General features: G+C 40.5%; 1 protein-coding gene across 1 annotated transcript in view; it reads left to right on the forward strand.

Moving 5' to 3' along the window:
* Positions 1 to 1284: 1284 nt before the first annotated feature.
* Positions 1285 to 16334, forward strand: part of LOC311053674 (MAP kinase-activated protein kinase 2-like) — a 28543-nt gene continuing 13493 nt past the window's right edge. The window contains exons 1-2 of the mRNA XM_084069335.1: positions 1285 to 2078; positions 14133 to 14272. Coding sequence (XP_083925461.1) covers positions 1779 to 2078; positions 14133 to 14272 — 440 coding nt within the window. The 5' untranslated portion in view covers positions 1285 to 1778. The remainder of the gene's footprint in view (positions 2079 to 14132; positions 14273 to 16334) is intronic.

A 16334-nucleotide genomic window follows, 5' to 3' on the forward strand; every position in this document is an offset into this window, starting at 1 on the left:
CAGACAGACACCACAGATTGCAAATCGTCATGCGGTAGTAGCTGCGAAAACCAACTATTTCCTATTTCCTAGTTCCTATTTCCTAGCATAGACCAGTGTTTCTCAACCTGTGGGTCAGGACCTTTTAGGGGGTTCCCCAGGTGACAGTTAAGACCTGAGGCAATTCTTAAAAAACATCTAAATCCTAACAGTTTTTTGAAAAAATTATAAAAAATATTTGTTCACGATTTTTCAAAAATAGATCTACAAGCTCGTAGCGCGGCACTCGGGGCCGTGCTATGAGCTTGTATATCTGCTATTTTTGAATAGCCAAAGAAATTAAAGTGACACAGATGCGTTCCAGGTCTTAATGGGTTAAGGACCATTACTGCATCAAAAGTAACCAACAAATGATGCTGTAAGAACTGGACAAACATTGGCCAAATTGTCAAATAATATAAGAAAGAGGCAAAATGTGTATAAGTAGCTGATCTACAAGCACAGTTGTGAGCGTGTGTGTAGGCCTATAATACACATGTATTTTAATTATGTATCATACAGTCATATACTGTTGCTACTATGACCATGGGCTAAGACCAGACACCTTAATATCTCAATAAAGTGGATCAATAATAGTCTTCATTTACTCAGATCAGTCACGTTTAAAGGAGTGGTTTACCCAATTACTTATTTTCTATCTATTACACACCCCATGAAGCCTTGAAGTCAAAGAGTCTCATACCGACCACCGGTCATCAAATTATTGGGACTGCGACAAAAACACATCTCCATGAATTCAAGGCTTCATGGGGTGTGTAATTGATAGAAAATATATCATTTTTTGGGTGAACTACTCTGGAATGCATCTGATCTGTGTCATTTTTTGAGTTGAGCTAAAAAGCATTATTCTACACTTTGGCTATTCAAAAATAGCAGATCTACAAGCTCATAGCTTGAGCTTGAAAATGTGTGCAAACCTTTGAATATATATATATATTCTATATTATTATAGAACATTTCTAACTCAAATCTTTGCTTCTGGGGGGTCCCTAGAACAAAATATTTGAGCTGGGGGTCCGTGGCCAAATACATATAATTTTGGTGGTCCCTGACACGAAAAAGTTTGAGAACCACTGGTGTAATTGATAGAAAATGTGTCATTTTTTTGGGGTGAATTTTGCTTCCAATCCAGATGACAATTAATTTCCCAAATCAGCGCCCCCTGGAGTCGCAACATTTCAACAAGTCACCAATCTCGGTATAACAGGCCCAGGGACCCTCCTACTCACTGCTGTAAAAGAAGCGCAGGTGGCCTGAGAGTGAAGTTTGTCCGGACAGACAGAGACAGACAAACAGGAGGAGGACAGTGAAATGACATTAGTTTGTCTCTCTGACACGTTCTAGAAAAGAAGAACAGCGACGTTGTGCTTCAGTAGCAGACAGACAGTGTTTTAGGTCCCCGGGGTTCTTAACTTTAGAACCTTAGAAGAACCTAGAAAGCACAGAGGAACGGGACGCTGTTGACAAGCAGAAAGTCAAACAGTCTTGTTGGAGGAGGAACCGATGCTAACAGCAGAGGGTTGTTTAGGCTAGCAGAGAGCAGGTCCATGCCGGGACAACATGAGTTTAAACGGATCTTAAAGCTAGCCTAGCTAGCCTTTAACTCACCGTTAAGGTGTTACTTTTATTATTTAGGAAAGACGACGGGGAGTTTGTTGTTTGGACTTTTTATTTACAACTATCTATCGGGTTAACAGAGTGACTCAACCCCCCGGGCCCGGCCACCATCCACCACCACCATGTTGTCGAACGTCCCCAACCAGAACCAGGCGGCGTTCCCCGGCGGCGGCATCCAGCAGGGGCCCCTGAGCCTACAGCAGGGGGGGCCTCTTCTTCAGGGGCCAACAACAAACCTTAACAACCATAGCCAGGCTCCCATGTTCCCGGTGTTTTTCTCCAAGCCCCACAACCCGCTGCTCATCAGGAAGAACGCGATCACGGACGATTACAAAGTGACCAGTCAGGTCCTCGGGATGGGAATAAACGGCAAAGTCCTGGAGATATTCAGGAAAGACGATGGAGAAAAGTGTGCGTTGAAGGTAACGCCTTTATTTTCTCTCCCATCTTTAACTTTAAGTGCTGCTGTATCAGTGGTTCTCAAACTTTTTCATGTCAAGGACCCCCAAATTGACACTTATTAGCCCGCGGACCCCCATTTGAAAAGATATCCCAGGGACCCCAATAAGAGAAGGTTTTTATGGCTCTCTAGCAGTGATTCTCAACCATTTTAATTTCAAGGACCCCCAGTTTGACATGCATTAGGCTACAGACCCCCTTTTAATGGTATTTATCTCTTATGTCAGCTTATCTCTGGGACCCCAATTCATATCGTAAAATCAATGTTAATTTAACTCTGTTAGTGTACAAATGGAATCAAATGGACCCGTTAGGGTCCATTTGGTTCCATTTGTACACTCTCAGAGTTACAGACCCATAAGGGTCCATTTGGTTCCTAATGATCCATCATTTAGCTGGGGACCCCCTGGAACCCCCTCAAGTACCCCTGGGGGTCCCCGGACCCTACTTTGAGAACCAATGCCCTAAATTAATGTGTATTTGGCCGCGGACCCCCCCATCTGAAAAGATTATGTGCCAGCAGGGACCCCATCATACAAGATTTGTGGTGTTTAAAAATGTCAACAATATTCAAACATCTTCAAAGACTGTCAAGATTGTTTGAAAATGGCTGTCAGTGTGTGTGTGTGTGTGTGTGTGTGTGTGTGTGTGTGTATATAGGGCCCTGTGGGTCCCCGGACCCCACTTTGAGAACCCATGCATTAGACAATAATGGACTACCATAACTTGAGAGTGTACAAATGGACCCGTAAGGGTCCATTTGGTTCCATTTGTACACTCTCAAAGTTACAGCCACATAAGGGTCCATTTGGTTCCCAACTATCCATCATTTATATGGGAACCCCCTCAAGGACCCCTGGGGGTCCCCGGACCCCACTGTGAGAACCATCGTGCTATATGTCTCTGACTGTAAAGCGGAGTTGAGTTTGACCATTTGTGTAAACTTTTCTAAAAACCCATTTAAGCACAGAACATAAGGCTGTAAAATAAAAAACGACTAACATTTGAGTTATATAGGGCTTATAAATTAATAGTGTTTCATATGTCACTAGTACAGTACTTCAGGTGACATGCTTTTCTTTGGCTCCCATGCACATGCATTCTGTGGTCTATTGATTGAATACTTTATGAGACAGACATTTAAACCGCACAAGGTACAGTCTAGACATTATAAGGTTAAAAGGATAACATAACAAAGTCCTGGGGACTTGTTTCCATTGTGGTCCTATAAAGCTTGAACATGGTTATGTTGTGTTTTTGTAGTAGTGTAAAGGGCTAATGGTAGACACACTACTACTAAGGCCCTATCTTCATGATCTTTGAACTAATGCCATTTGAAGTACAGTCCAACCTGGACAGGCCACTGTGTGACGTCTGTGTGAGAATGGTTGCTACATTGTTGACATATTGGCTACAGAGTGTCAACGTGCTTGAGTCAGGCCGTGTGTGTGTGTGTGTGTGTGTGTGTGTGTGTGTGTGTGTCAGTGGTGTAAAGTAACTAAGTGCATGTACTCAAGTACTACTGTACTTGAGTACACTTTTGAGGAATCTTTAGTTTACTCTCCAGTAAAGTTTTTGAAAATGTTTCCAGTTTTCAATAATTTTACTTCCACTCAGTCTCCACTACATGATCTCGGAGGCAAATATTGTACTTTTACTCCACTACAATTATTTGACAACTTTAGTTACTACTGTAGTTTCTTTGTAGATTATGATTATTATTACAAAACGTGCATTAACCACTTCAGCCCTATGCATAGCCTATCTCTTAGAGCTTGTAGATTTACTATTTTCCAAAGCATTTGTATGCATTTGGAAACTTGTGAAATGGGACATTCTGCAAAATTGTTTTTACTTTCAGCACTTAAGTATATTTTAATGAGAATACTTTTGTACTTTTACTCGATTAAATTTTGAATACCGGACTTTTATTTGTAACAGATTATTCCTACATTGTGGTACTGGTACTACTGGTACAAAATGTGAGTACTTCTTACGCCACTGGTGTGTGTGTGCTGCGCTGTTTAGTGGGAGGTGTCAGTGAGTGTTGTAATGTAGTGCAGCTGTCCTTCTGATCCACAAATAACTTCTCCTTCTTGTCCCCTCTCCCCTGGATCTAATGGAACTGATAAGAGCTGCTTGTTATTGTTGTCTTCTGTGCCATTCTGTCAAAGGAGCACCAAGGTGCTGTCCAGTCAAACTGGCTTTGAGTAGTTCATGGAATAATGGAAAGTAACATAAGTTCTGTACTTAAAAGAGAACTTCACCCATTGTCAACCTATTTATTTATGTAAATGGTCCTCTAAGGTTCTTTATAAGATGGCACTATTTCTGTCTACTCACTGTGTGTCGGGGGGGGGGGGGGGGGGGGGGGGGGATGCAGAAACCTGACTACCAGTGACATCATCAGCAGGCCAGGCAAGACAAGATTTCAACTTTCAATCCAAGGGCAACCCTTCAAACTGAGCATCTGAGTTGAAAGCATACAACTGAATACAGAAGGCGCTGGAGCAACTCGAACGATTGGAGCACCGAGTGCCACGCTATGAGCTTGTAGATCTGCTATTTTAGAAAAATCGTGAAGAATTTGTGCAAATCTTTGATTATGTTTTTTTTTTTAAAGATTTGAGGGTCAGGCTGATTCTACAAAATGTCTTCTAAATCCTAACAGTTTTCTGAAAAAGCCTATGTTTTATATCAGTGGTGCTCCAGGGGGGGTGATTGCCTGTAGGTCTGTCACCATCAGGGCTGTTAGGATTATGACATTTTGGGTGATTATTAATAGGCCTGTCACAATTATTACATCATCTAACCGCAATTATGTGAGATAATCACATTTTTTTTGGTATAATTGTCATAACAATTGTGATTATCCCAAATAATTGCGATTATGTAATAATTGTGACAGACCTTCGTCACCATCATGAAATGTTTGTTGATGGTTATTTGTCATACAGATAATGTCAATTTAATGATTTCTGTCTTGACTTTTAAGCTTTGTAAACTAAAATTGTACAGGGCAGATATGACAATAATAACACCTTAAAGCTGCACTATGTATCTTTCCTCTGACCTTTGACAAGATCTAAAATGTATCTTAAGAAGAAAAGGCAAACAAAATACAACCACCCTAATTGTATAAGTTATCTTGTATCAACATCCTCTAAACATACAGTTTGAACTATATTACCGAATACCGATTCTACAAATGTCTTCTAAATCCTAACAGTTTTCTGAAAAAGCCTATGTTTTATATCAGTGGTGCTCAAACCTTTATATGTCAAGGACATGAAAGAGTGATATGTGTTTGGTCGCAGACCACCCCCCCCCATCTCAAAATGTTTTGTTCCAGGGCCCCCCCCCCTTGCTTTAAATATATATATATTCAAAGATTTGCACACATTTTCAAGATATTAAAAAAATAGCAGATCTACAAGCTCCTATGAGCTTGTACAGCTGCTATTTTTGAATAGCCAAAGAAATGTTAAAATGACATGGATCCTTTTCCTGGTCTCTAAATGGATCAAGGTTGATTTAGGGATAGCACACTGCGGTTGTTCCCGGATCCTCTCTTGATTTCATGACGTCCTCCACTTCTCGTCGGCTCTTCCTCTTACCTCTGCCTTCAGGACAGAGAGGCTCCACTGCCAACGCTTCAGCTTTCATCCTCCGGGGAGAGATGATGATGATGATGATGATCAGAGGAGACTCACATTACCTCACCATCCTGCCCTCTCCTCTCCTCTCCTCTCCTCTGGGATGCATTAGTCAGCTGTGAGGCACGTGTGTGTGTTTGTATACTTGTGAGGCCCCGAATGTCCCCACAAGTATAGTAGAATTTGAGAAATAGACGTTTTGTGAGGACCATTTTCCTGTTCCTTCTTGCAGTAGAAAAATGGTTGATTTTATGGTAAAATGGGACAAATAGCCGATCTGGTGAGCTTGTAGATCTGCAATTTCTTTGACATTTTTTGCGCTGTGAGCTTGTACATCTGCTATTTTTGAATAGCAGATACATAAATCTTCTCCTCTGGGGGGTCCCTAGCAGTCTTTTCAGCCGGTGTCAGCGGCCAAATACATATCAATTTGGGGTGTCCTTGACATGCAGGTGTGAGAACCACTGAAGTACAGCACTTCAGTAAATGTCCTTTAACCCATTAAGACCTGAGGCCGATTCTACAAAAACAGTTTTTTTAAAAAAACCTTTGTTTCTATATCAGTGTTTTTCAAACGTTTTAATGTCAAAATGATATGTGTTTGGCCGCTCAAAATATTGTGTTCCAGGGACTCCCAGAAGCAAAGATTTGAGTTACGAATGCTTGCTTTAAAAATATATATATTCAAAGATTTGCACACATTTTCACAATTTTTCAAAAATAGCAGATCTACAAGCTCATAGCGCGGCACTCGGTGCCGCGCTATGAGCTTGTATATCTGCTATTTTTTTGAATAGCCCAAAGAAATCTTTAAATGACACAGAATCGTTCCCGGTCTTAAAGGATTAAGTTACTTTACCGGCAGTGTTGACAAGCAGCAGCACACAGACACACAGTTGGCAGAGCTGCCGTTGCACTGCAGATAGAGGGAGGAGGGGGGGGGGGGGGGGGCGATGGGCTCAGGGTGGGGATGACATCATTATATACAGTTACAGTATGGAGACACAGATGGATGGTGTTGTGGTTCTGAACGCTCTGTTGTCATCCTAAAAGCACTGACTCTATTAGAGGTGCTGGTGACTTCATTCAGATCTCTCACTCAACGTGTAAAAAGCCTGGCAGATCTACAAGCTCACATTTGTGACGCGTTGTAGGGATGGGTATTGGCAAGAATCTCACGATACGATACTTGGGCCACGATACGATTATATCACGATATATTGCGATACGATACATATTGCCATATATTACGATTGTGATATATTGCGATATATTGCGATATCACGATATATTGCGATACGATACATATTGCGATATATTGCGATATATACATATATCACAACTACATATTGTGTATACACTACATATTGAGTAGCTGCAGATCAGTGATAGGTTTTTTTAATGTTTTTTTCATAAAGCCTGTATCTAAAAAAGCAAAAAAAAATCGCGAAATGGTGGCCTGGAGTATCGATACAGTATCGCGAAATAAGATATCGCGATATATCGCAAAATCGATAATATTGCCCATCCCTAAGTCGTGTTGTGAGCTTGTAGATCTGCTATTTACCAAGCACGACGACACCGGCACACAACATAAGTATGACCGAGGCTTAGGCAAGCTACCAGAGGTCTGAGAACAATATAAGTAACCAAGGATACACCGCAATATGTTACCATACTGTACGCACACACAGAGAAATATATTGTTGCTGTCGGGTGGCACTGGCAACCTTGTATCTCCATTCTCCGCGTTTCAAAATGTTTCGTTACTTTTGTCATCTAATGTCCTACTTCGTCGCACAAGAATGTCACGCATAAAGTAGCAAACGGGGCCGTTCTACAAGCTCTGTAGATGAGCTATTATCTACAGCTATAATACATTTATTTGTATTGATTACGTGTGTCTGTGCCTTTGATAAATATCATACCAATGAATCATATTATTAACAAGAGCTTGTGACTAAATAATAACTACATTGGATCCATTGAGTATTTTTGACAAATACAGGTTGCCACCTGACCTGACAGACTGTACATTCGATATGTAGCCTGAAGATGTGCAAGTCATCATGACTGGTTACAAAGTAGACGGAACAGGAAGGAGACAGATGTGGTACGAACTGTATGCCTGTGATCCCTGATAAGGACAGATAGAGCAGAATAAGCAAACGCATATTATCTCTACAGTATGTGATTGACTAACACAGCTTAAGAGTGAGTAATTGTATACTTACAAGATTGTGTTGTGAATGATGTGGATCAAGCCTCATGCATATATTACAATACGTTGCTGTCGGGGCAGAAACCTCTCCTCTCCAAATTCAAACTAACGACCTACTTGCGTCAGCGTCACTCAAAAGTAGTGTTGATTTTGACTGAAATTTTGATTAATTTTTAGTCATAGTCTTTTGAATCAAATTCCTTTTTAGTTTTAGTCACATTTTAGTCACCTGAAATGTTTTACTGTTAGTCTAGTTTTAGTCGACTAAATCTACAGTTGGTTTAGTTAACTAAAATGTTTTTTTGGCAGGCCTTGATGGCGTCGTAATGGCTGATTTTACACTTTACGCTGCATGCTGAAAATAGCAGATCTACAAGCTCACAACGCGTCGCACTGCGACGCGTTGTGAGCTTGTAGATCTGCTATTTTCAGAGTGCAACACCAGAGCGCAACCAAGCATAAAATGACTTGGTTAGTACTGGATCTCTTCTCCACTAGTCCCTCACTAACATTTTAGTCTAGTTTTTATTTGTTGACGAAATTGGCACTATGTTTAGTTTTAGTCATCGTAGCTTAGTTTTAATTTTGTTTTTGTCAGTGAAAAAAGGTAGTCGAACATTTTTCGTCATAGTTTTAGTCGCTCAAAAATAGCATATCCACAAACTCGAAACGTGCTTTGAGCTTGTAGATCTAATACTTTCGAATTTGAATCCTGAAAAGTTAGTTTTGGACACATGAGCCTTCCACACCGACAGATGATATTACAATAGATAGATGGATATTGATTTCCCTCCCAACATTTTTGTTAAATGTAATAATAAATGAAGCCAGTCATCGGTGTCAGCTGGAATTTAACCCATTAAGACCGGGAATGCATCTGTTTTGAAAAATCGTGACATTTCTTTGAATATATATTTTTTAAAGCAAACATTTTTAACTCAAATCTTTGCTTCTGGGGGATTCTACAAATGTCTTCTAAATCCTATCGGTTTAAAAAAAAAAAAAAAAGTGTTGCTATCAGTGGTTCTCAAACGTTTTCATGTCAAGGACCGCCAAAATGATATCTATGTGGCCGTCGTGGACCCCCATGTCAAAAAATGTTGTTCCAGGGACCCCCCCCCCCCACCAGAAGCAAAGATAAGATGGGGCCCATGTATTGGCCCGGCTAATGGAGGATTAGATATTCGATTGTATGTTTTGGTTGTTGCAAAAAAACACCAAAGTCACAGTTTCTGTCCTAGTGTTTGATCACATTCTGTCCTAGTGTTTGATCACAGTGTAATCGCCGGTAGCTAAGGTATATACGCATACACGGTTAAAAATGTTGTACCCAGTTGAAAAGCTACAAGGACTTTACTGTGTGTGTCTGTGTGAACCACAGTTATTTCGTCTCCGTCGGGTGGAAACCTCATACGTCCAAATAAACGTATTACTTTTCAGAATTTAGAATTCAAAAACGGCCAAAAGTAGCAGATCTACAAGCTCAAAATGGATCCGCTACTTTTGATGCTTTTGTGTGACGCTGTAGTGTGATCAAGTAGGGTTTTAATTTACGAAAAAAAGACACACAAAGTTAAAGGAGCAGTTCACCCCCAAAAATGTCTCATTTTCTATGAATTCAATGCTTCGTGGGGTGTGGAATTGATAGGAAATAAGTATTTTTTTGGGGTGAACTAGTCCTTTTTAAAATATGGAGATAAGAGGTTTCTACCCTGACAGCGACGATTTATTTGTGTTGTTGACTGTAACCTCTGCTGTCTGGCCAACTCCAATGATGTCAGAGAGGGAGAGAGAGAGAGAGAGAGAGAGGGTGATGGGGACATGCATGCCTGTGTCTAAAAGTAGCCTGGGTGCGAGAGGCCAGAGATGACTGGGGGATTATTCAGCCTGCATGAGAACTGCAGCACAGTGTCCCGTACAGGGAACATGTTCTCAGCTTTTATTAGGCAACACAGGAGTGTTTTTTGACGTGAGAGTAAACAACCCTCCCAGCAAAAAGTGATTCTACCAGTTTCTCCTTCCTTCGATGGCCTTTGTTTCTTTCTTATCAGACATGAGGGGGGGGGGGGGGGGGGGGGGGGTGATTGCGTGTAGGTCTGTTACCATCAGGGCTGTTACGATTATGACATTTTGGGGGATTATAATAGGCCTGTCACAATTATTACATTGTCTAACCCAGGGGTCTTCAACAGGGGGTCCGGGACCCCTAGGGGGTCCTCAGAGTTACTACAGGGGGTCCGCCAAATTTTTGTGTGATAAGATATTTTCTTTTTACATTAATCACTTAAAACCCTAGCGTCCCTTTTCTGAGGAGAACGTTAGCCAAAAAGGCGTTGTGAGCTTGTAGATCAGCTATTTTTGGCAAACAGTTATAGGTGTGTAGAGGGGAAAAAAGAGCAGCAAAAGTTATCTGAAACACAATTTTATACAATATAGAGGGGGTCCCTGCTTCATCTCTCTCTCAGCTAGGGGGTCCCTGCTTCATCTCTCTCTCAGCTAGGGGGTCCCTGCTTCATCTCTCTCAGCTAGGGGGTCCCTGCTTCATCTCTCTCTCAGCTAGGGGGTCCCTGCTTCATATCTCTCTCAGCTAGGGGGTCCCTGCTTCATCTCTCTCAGCTAGGGGGTCCCTGCTTCATCTCTCTCAGCTAGGGGGTCCTGCTTCATCTCTCTCAGCTAGGGGGTCCTTTGCCTGAAAACGTTGAAGACCCCTGGTCTAACCGCAATTATTTGAGATAATAGCAATTATTTTTGTTTAATTGTCAGATTGAACTAGATTACATTTTATTCGTTAAAAAAAGTTACATAGTGCCGCTTTAAATATACAAAGAAATGGCTGACAATGACCGGTACCAATAATCAAAATAAATAATGTACTATTGGCTTAATTATTTAATAATATATTTTTTTCAAAAATAGCAGAAATAGCCGATCTAAGAGCGCAAGATCTCAATATCGTAATGTGTGCTATTATCTCAAATAACCCATTCAATTCGGGAACCAATACTATGTCATTTTAGATCTTTTGCTATAACCATTATACTATACTTTGGGCTATTCAAAAACAGCAGATCTACAAGCTCATAGCGTGGTACCGAGTGGCGCACAATAAGCTTGTAGATCTGTAATTTATTTAGAAAAATCGTGAATTTTGCATATATATATTTTTGAATAAAATCTTTGAATATATATATTTTTTTTTAACTGAAATGTCTTCTAAATCCTAACTGTTTTCTTTTTTTTAAACTTATGTTGCTATAATATCAGTGGTTCTCAAACCTTTTCATGTCACCCCCAAAATGATATATATATATATGATATTTGTCCGCGGACCCCCCCATCTCAAAATATTTTCAAAAAGCTCAAAAATAGCAGATATAAAAGCTCATAGCGTGGCACCAAACGCCGCGTTCAGAGCTTTTATATCTGCAATCTTTCAATAGCCAAAGACATCTAAAGTGACACAGATGCGTTCCCGGATTGAATGGGATAATTGCGATCAGGTGATGTGATGTAATAATTGTGGGTAGTTTTGACATCATGAGGAGAACCCAGCTAAGTGAATGTTCCAGTTCCTCCTCCTTCAATGCTCTTTGTTTTCTTATCAGAGCTACGGGGGCAGTGTTGCCATGTCCGCTTATTATAAGCGACTTTGTCTTGTTTTTGTGTAAGGTCACTTGTAAATATTGGTAGTTGCGGGTTGTGTTCTTTTGGGCTAGTTTCCTAATGTTATTTAAACCAGTGGTTCTCAAACATTTTCATGTCAAGGACCCCCAAATGTATGTGTATTTGTCCCTAACCCCCATCTGATTTGTTTTTGTATACAGTGTATATATAGGTTTAAAGTGCTTATGTGGCCTACACTGTATATAGTTGCTTCTTTTGGGCTTGTTTTCATAGACCTGGTTGCTTATTTCTCCCGCAAAATATGGCAACAGTGTACGGGGGTTGCCTGTTCCACTCTGTCCTGAAGGCGAACAGCCTTTTCCCATGTTGTTGAAGTGCAAGGGGGCGGGGGGGCGGGGGGGGGGGGGGGGGGGGGGGGGGTGGTGAGAGAGTCAGAGTAGTCTGTGCCTTGAAGTCAAGGCACAGACTACTGTGTTGTTGACAGACAACGGATGCACGCTTATGAGAAACAACACAAATAAAACCTGGTGAAACAGTTGTGTGCATTAGCTCAAGATGAGGATAAAGGAAACATTCAGTCTAAATGTCCAGCTTGCTAATTCTCGCCTACTACTACTACTTTTGTATTTGAAACTTTAAATTTCTCTAAATATTATAAACTTTCAGGACAGCCTAAGTACTAATATACTTTATGAAAAGGCTACTATAGGCTACAGTGAAGTCGGACTGAATAATGACTGAAACGTTTTCTCTTTTTTTACTCTCTTGGTGTGGGGATTATCTGGCACAGTAGTTGTGAATTAGCAAACTGGACATTTAGACTGAATGTTTCATTTATCTTCATCTTGCGCTAATGCACGCAACTGTTTTGCCAGGTTTTATTTTTGTTGTTTCTCATAAGCGTGCATCCGTTGTCTGTCAACAACACAGTAGTCTGTGCCTTGACTTCAGTGCGCTGACTCTCTCCACACCCGTCCCCCCGCCCCCCGCCCCCCGCCCCCTTGCGCTTCAACAACATGGGAAAAGGCTGTCCGCGTCCTGAAGGCAGTGATGAATGGCCTGTTTGTGTGTGCTCTAGAACAGTGCTTCTCAAACTTTTCCATGTCAAAGACCCCCAGAATGTATTTGGACACGGACGGACCCTCATCTGAAAATGTCTACTACTAGGGACCCCTGGGCCCAAGTAGAGAAGATTTGTGTTAAAAAGAAAAAGAAGCAAAATTATTTAAAAAATTCCACACATTTTCAAGACATTTAAGAAAAAAGAGCAGATTTATGAGCTTGTAGATCGGCTATTTTCAAATGTTTCTTTCTTATATTATTTGGCTAATCTTTGACCAGTTTGTATAGTATAGTGTGTTGATTACTTTTGATACAGTAATGTATTTTTCCCCCTTTTCTTTGAAGTATTAAAAGTCCTTAATTTGTCACTTCACTGTCATCTAGACCCCCCCAAAATCATGTGGGGACCGCCCTGGGTGTCCCGACCCCACAGGTTGAGAACCACTGGTATAGGACTCTTCCAAAATGGGGGGATTGGTTGGCATCAGACCCAGAGACCTGGCGTCGGTCGAGCTCTAAACAAAAACACCATGTTTTCTTATGAGGTTCTGCCTTTATGGCGTAGTAAACATGAGAGGAAGAAAGACGTCACAAAGAAAGCTACAAACGTGTGTTTGTAGTGATGTGTGTGTTTGTAGTGATGTGTGTGTGTTTGTAGTGATGTGTGTGTTTGTAGTGATGTGTGTGTTAGTTTGTTGTGATGCCACCGAGGCCGTCTGACAGTCTCACACAAGGCAATATGGCTGAAGTGATGATGATGTAACTCCCTCCCAAGTCTAAATCCTCTTCATAAAGCTGTTGTTTTAGCTTTTAGTGTTTTTCCCCACTGGTGGAACAAGTACTCAAATTCTTTACTTGACTAAAATAATGAATACTGCAATATATGTTACAAGCAAAAGTCCGGAATTAAAATGGGACTTGAGTAAAAAAGTACAAAAGTTTTGGCATCGAAATGTACTTAAAAGTACCAAAAGTAAAAGTACTAAAATGTTTGAAAATAGCGGATCTACAAGCTCACAACGCGACGCGTTGTGAGCTTGTAGATCGGCTATTCTTAAATTGCCTAGGTATAAAATGGGGCTAAAGTGGTTAATGTATGTGTCATAATATCATAATTTATATCTGAAAAGTAACTATTAACTTAGGTTTTCAAATCATTGTAGTGGAGTAAAAGAACAATATTTGCCTCGAGATGTAGTGGAGTAAAAGTATTGGAAATTGGAAATACTCAAGTAAAGTACAAATACCTCAAAATTGTACTTGAGTACAGTACTTAAGTAAATGTACTTACTTACTTTCCTCCACTGTTTTTTCCTAAAGCCAGACGAGCCCTCACAAGTACAATAATACAAAACTGTGTGTGTTGTCTCAGATGCTACAGGACTGTCCTAAAGCCAGACGAGTCCTCACAGTAATAGTAATACAAACCTCTGTGTGTGTGTGTTGTGTCTCAGATGCTACAGGACTGTCCTAAAGCCAGACGAGAGGTTGAGCTCCACTGGAGGGCGTCTCCATGCACACACATCGTACGCATCACCGATGTTTACGAGAACCTGTACCAGGGAAGGAAGTGTCTGCTCATCGTGATGGAATGGTGGGCACGCACACGCACACGCACACACACATACGCACATGTGTACAAACGCACTGTAGAATACATGTGCTCTGCCTCTTTAAGAGCGCACATACACATACATCACCAGTGTAAAGCACCCTTAGACAGTTTTTAAGTTGCTTGATTCAGTATTTAGACGTTTGATATGAATTTGATCAGACACGCCCCTTCCTATACAAACCCAGTGTAACTTCAAACCGGTGTTGATTTCGTCGACTAAAACTATTCGTCGACTACCCTTTTTTTCACTGAAGAAAACTCAATAAAGACTAGGCTATGATGACTAAAACTAAGACTACAAGCTCACAACGCGTCGCGCTGCGAGCTTGTAGATCGGCTATTTTCAGCATGCAACCAAGTGTAAATGCCATTACGACGCCATCAAGGCACCGCCAACAAACATTTTAGTCGACTAAATCAACTGTAGATTTAGTCGACTATAATTTTATGATATTTAGTCGACTAAAACTAGACAAAAACTAAAACATTTCAGATGACTAAAATATGACTGAAACTAAATGGAATTTTATTCAAAAGACTATGACTAAAACTAAATCAAGATTTGCTGTCAAAATCATTTTACTCCATTTTAACCATGATAGACTAATTGAAAACACCTGTCCTTGGTTCTGGTGACTGATATTGGCTTTCCAATGCGTAAGGGGGGCTTCTTTACTTTTTTCATACATTTCTTTATAATCTTTGGGGGAAATTGCCTAAAATAGAATAAAATAAATAAGTAAAATGAATGAAAAAAGTAATTGCTAAAACACGGCCCCCTCTCGTATTGTAAGGACAATATCATTCACCAGAGCCAAGGACGGGTGTTTTCAATGAATCTATCATGGTTAAAATGGAGTTTGAAGTTACAATGGGTTTGTATAGGAAGGGGGCGTGTCTGATACAATTAATATAAAATATCTAAATACCGGTACTGAATCAAGCAACTTATAAACTGTCTGGGGTGAACACAAAAGCCTGAGTAGACGTTAAAATGACCTCAAACATGTTTGAAAGTGAAATATCCCTTTTAACCCATTAAGACCTGAAGCTGATTCTACATGTCTTCTAAATCCCAACAGTTTTCTGAAAAACGTATGTTTCTGTATCAGTGGTGCTCAATCTTTTTCATGTCCAGGACCCCCACAATTATATGTATTTTTCCGCGGACCCCCATCTCAAAATATTTAGTTCCAGGGACCCCCAGAAGCAAAGATTTGAGTTAAAAATGTTTGCTTTAAAAATATATATATTCAAAGATTTGCACACATTTTCACGATTTTTCAAAAATCTGCTATTTTTGAATAGCCAAAGTGTAAAATAATGATATGCCACTGAACAATACAGTAGCACAGAATGTAGCATAAAGCACGTGGCATATAATAGCTTTTATTACACCCATTATTATGTTGTGCATAATGATCTCAGATGTTTGTCATTAAGTTTAGGCTGATGTATTCATATGTTGCTTCTTGTAGCCGTTCTGTGAACGAACGGCTCCTTGGAGTTTAGACTTTTAATGGTTTTACTCTACAGTCGAACCAGGGTTTTTAATGTGTGGCACACAAACCGCTATGCTTGCTATAAAAGTTATTTTCATGGCTTGCTTTTCTGTAATATATTTAAATTGGGTTGTTTAGGCCACGTTCTCCATGTGTCTTGACACATTTTACACAGAGTGGAGCATTTTCATTGATCCGTTTCTTCATAACGATATTCAGTTTTATGATGTTGATAATTGGCAATGAAAGTAATTACTGAACAGTCTGTAAGGACTGTAAGTGTGCAAGGCGGAGTCTCGTGCCAGAAATAGCCCATATACAAGCTTGTAGATCTGCTATTTTAAAGAAGCATTAATGGGGATTGTGACATACAACAACAAAAAATCTTTGTCTAGGCTACTTGAATCAAAAACATGAATAAAAATAATGTTGCCATGGTTACGGCTGCCCAGCTGTGGGATGGCCCCGCAAGTTATGGGATGAATGGCTCCCGGGTTGCCAGATCATGTGCGCATATCCCCCCACGGGTATGGGCTAGT

This window comes from Gymnoscopelus microlampas, assembly GCF_963454915.1.
Source record: "Gymnoscopelus microlampas genome assembly, chromosome: 10".
Classification (NCBI taxonomy): Eukaryota; Metazoa; Chordata; class Actinopteri; order Myctophiformes; family Myctophidae; genus Gymnoscopelus; species Gymnoscopelus microlampas.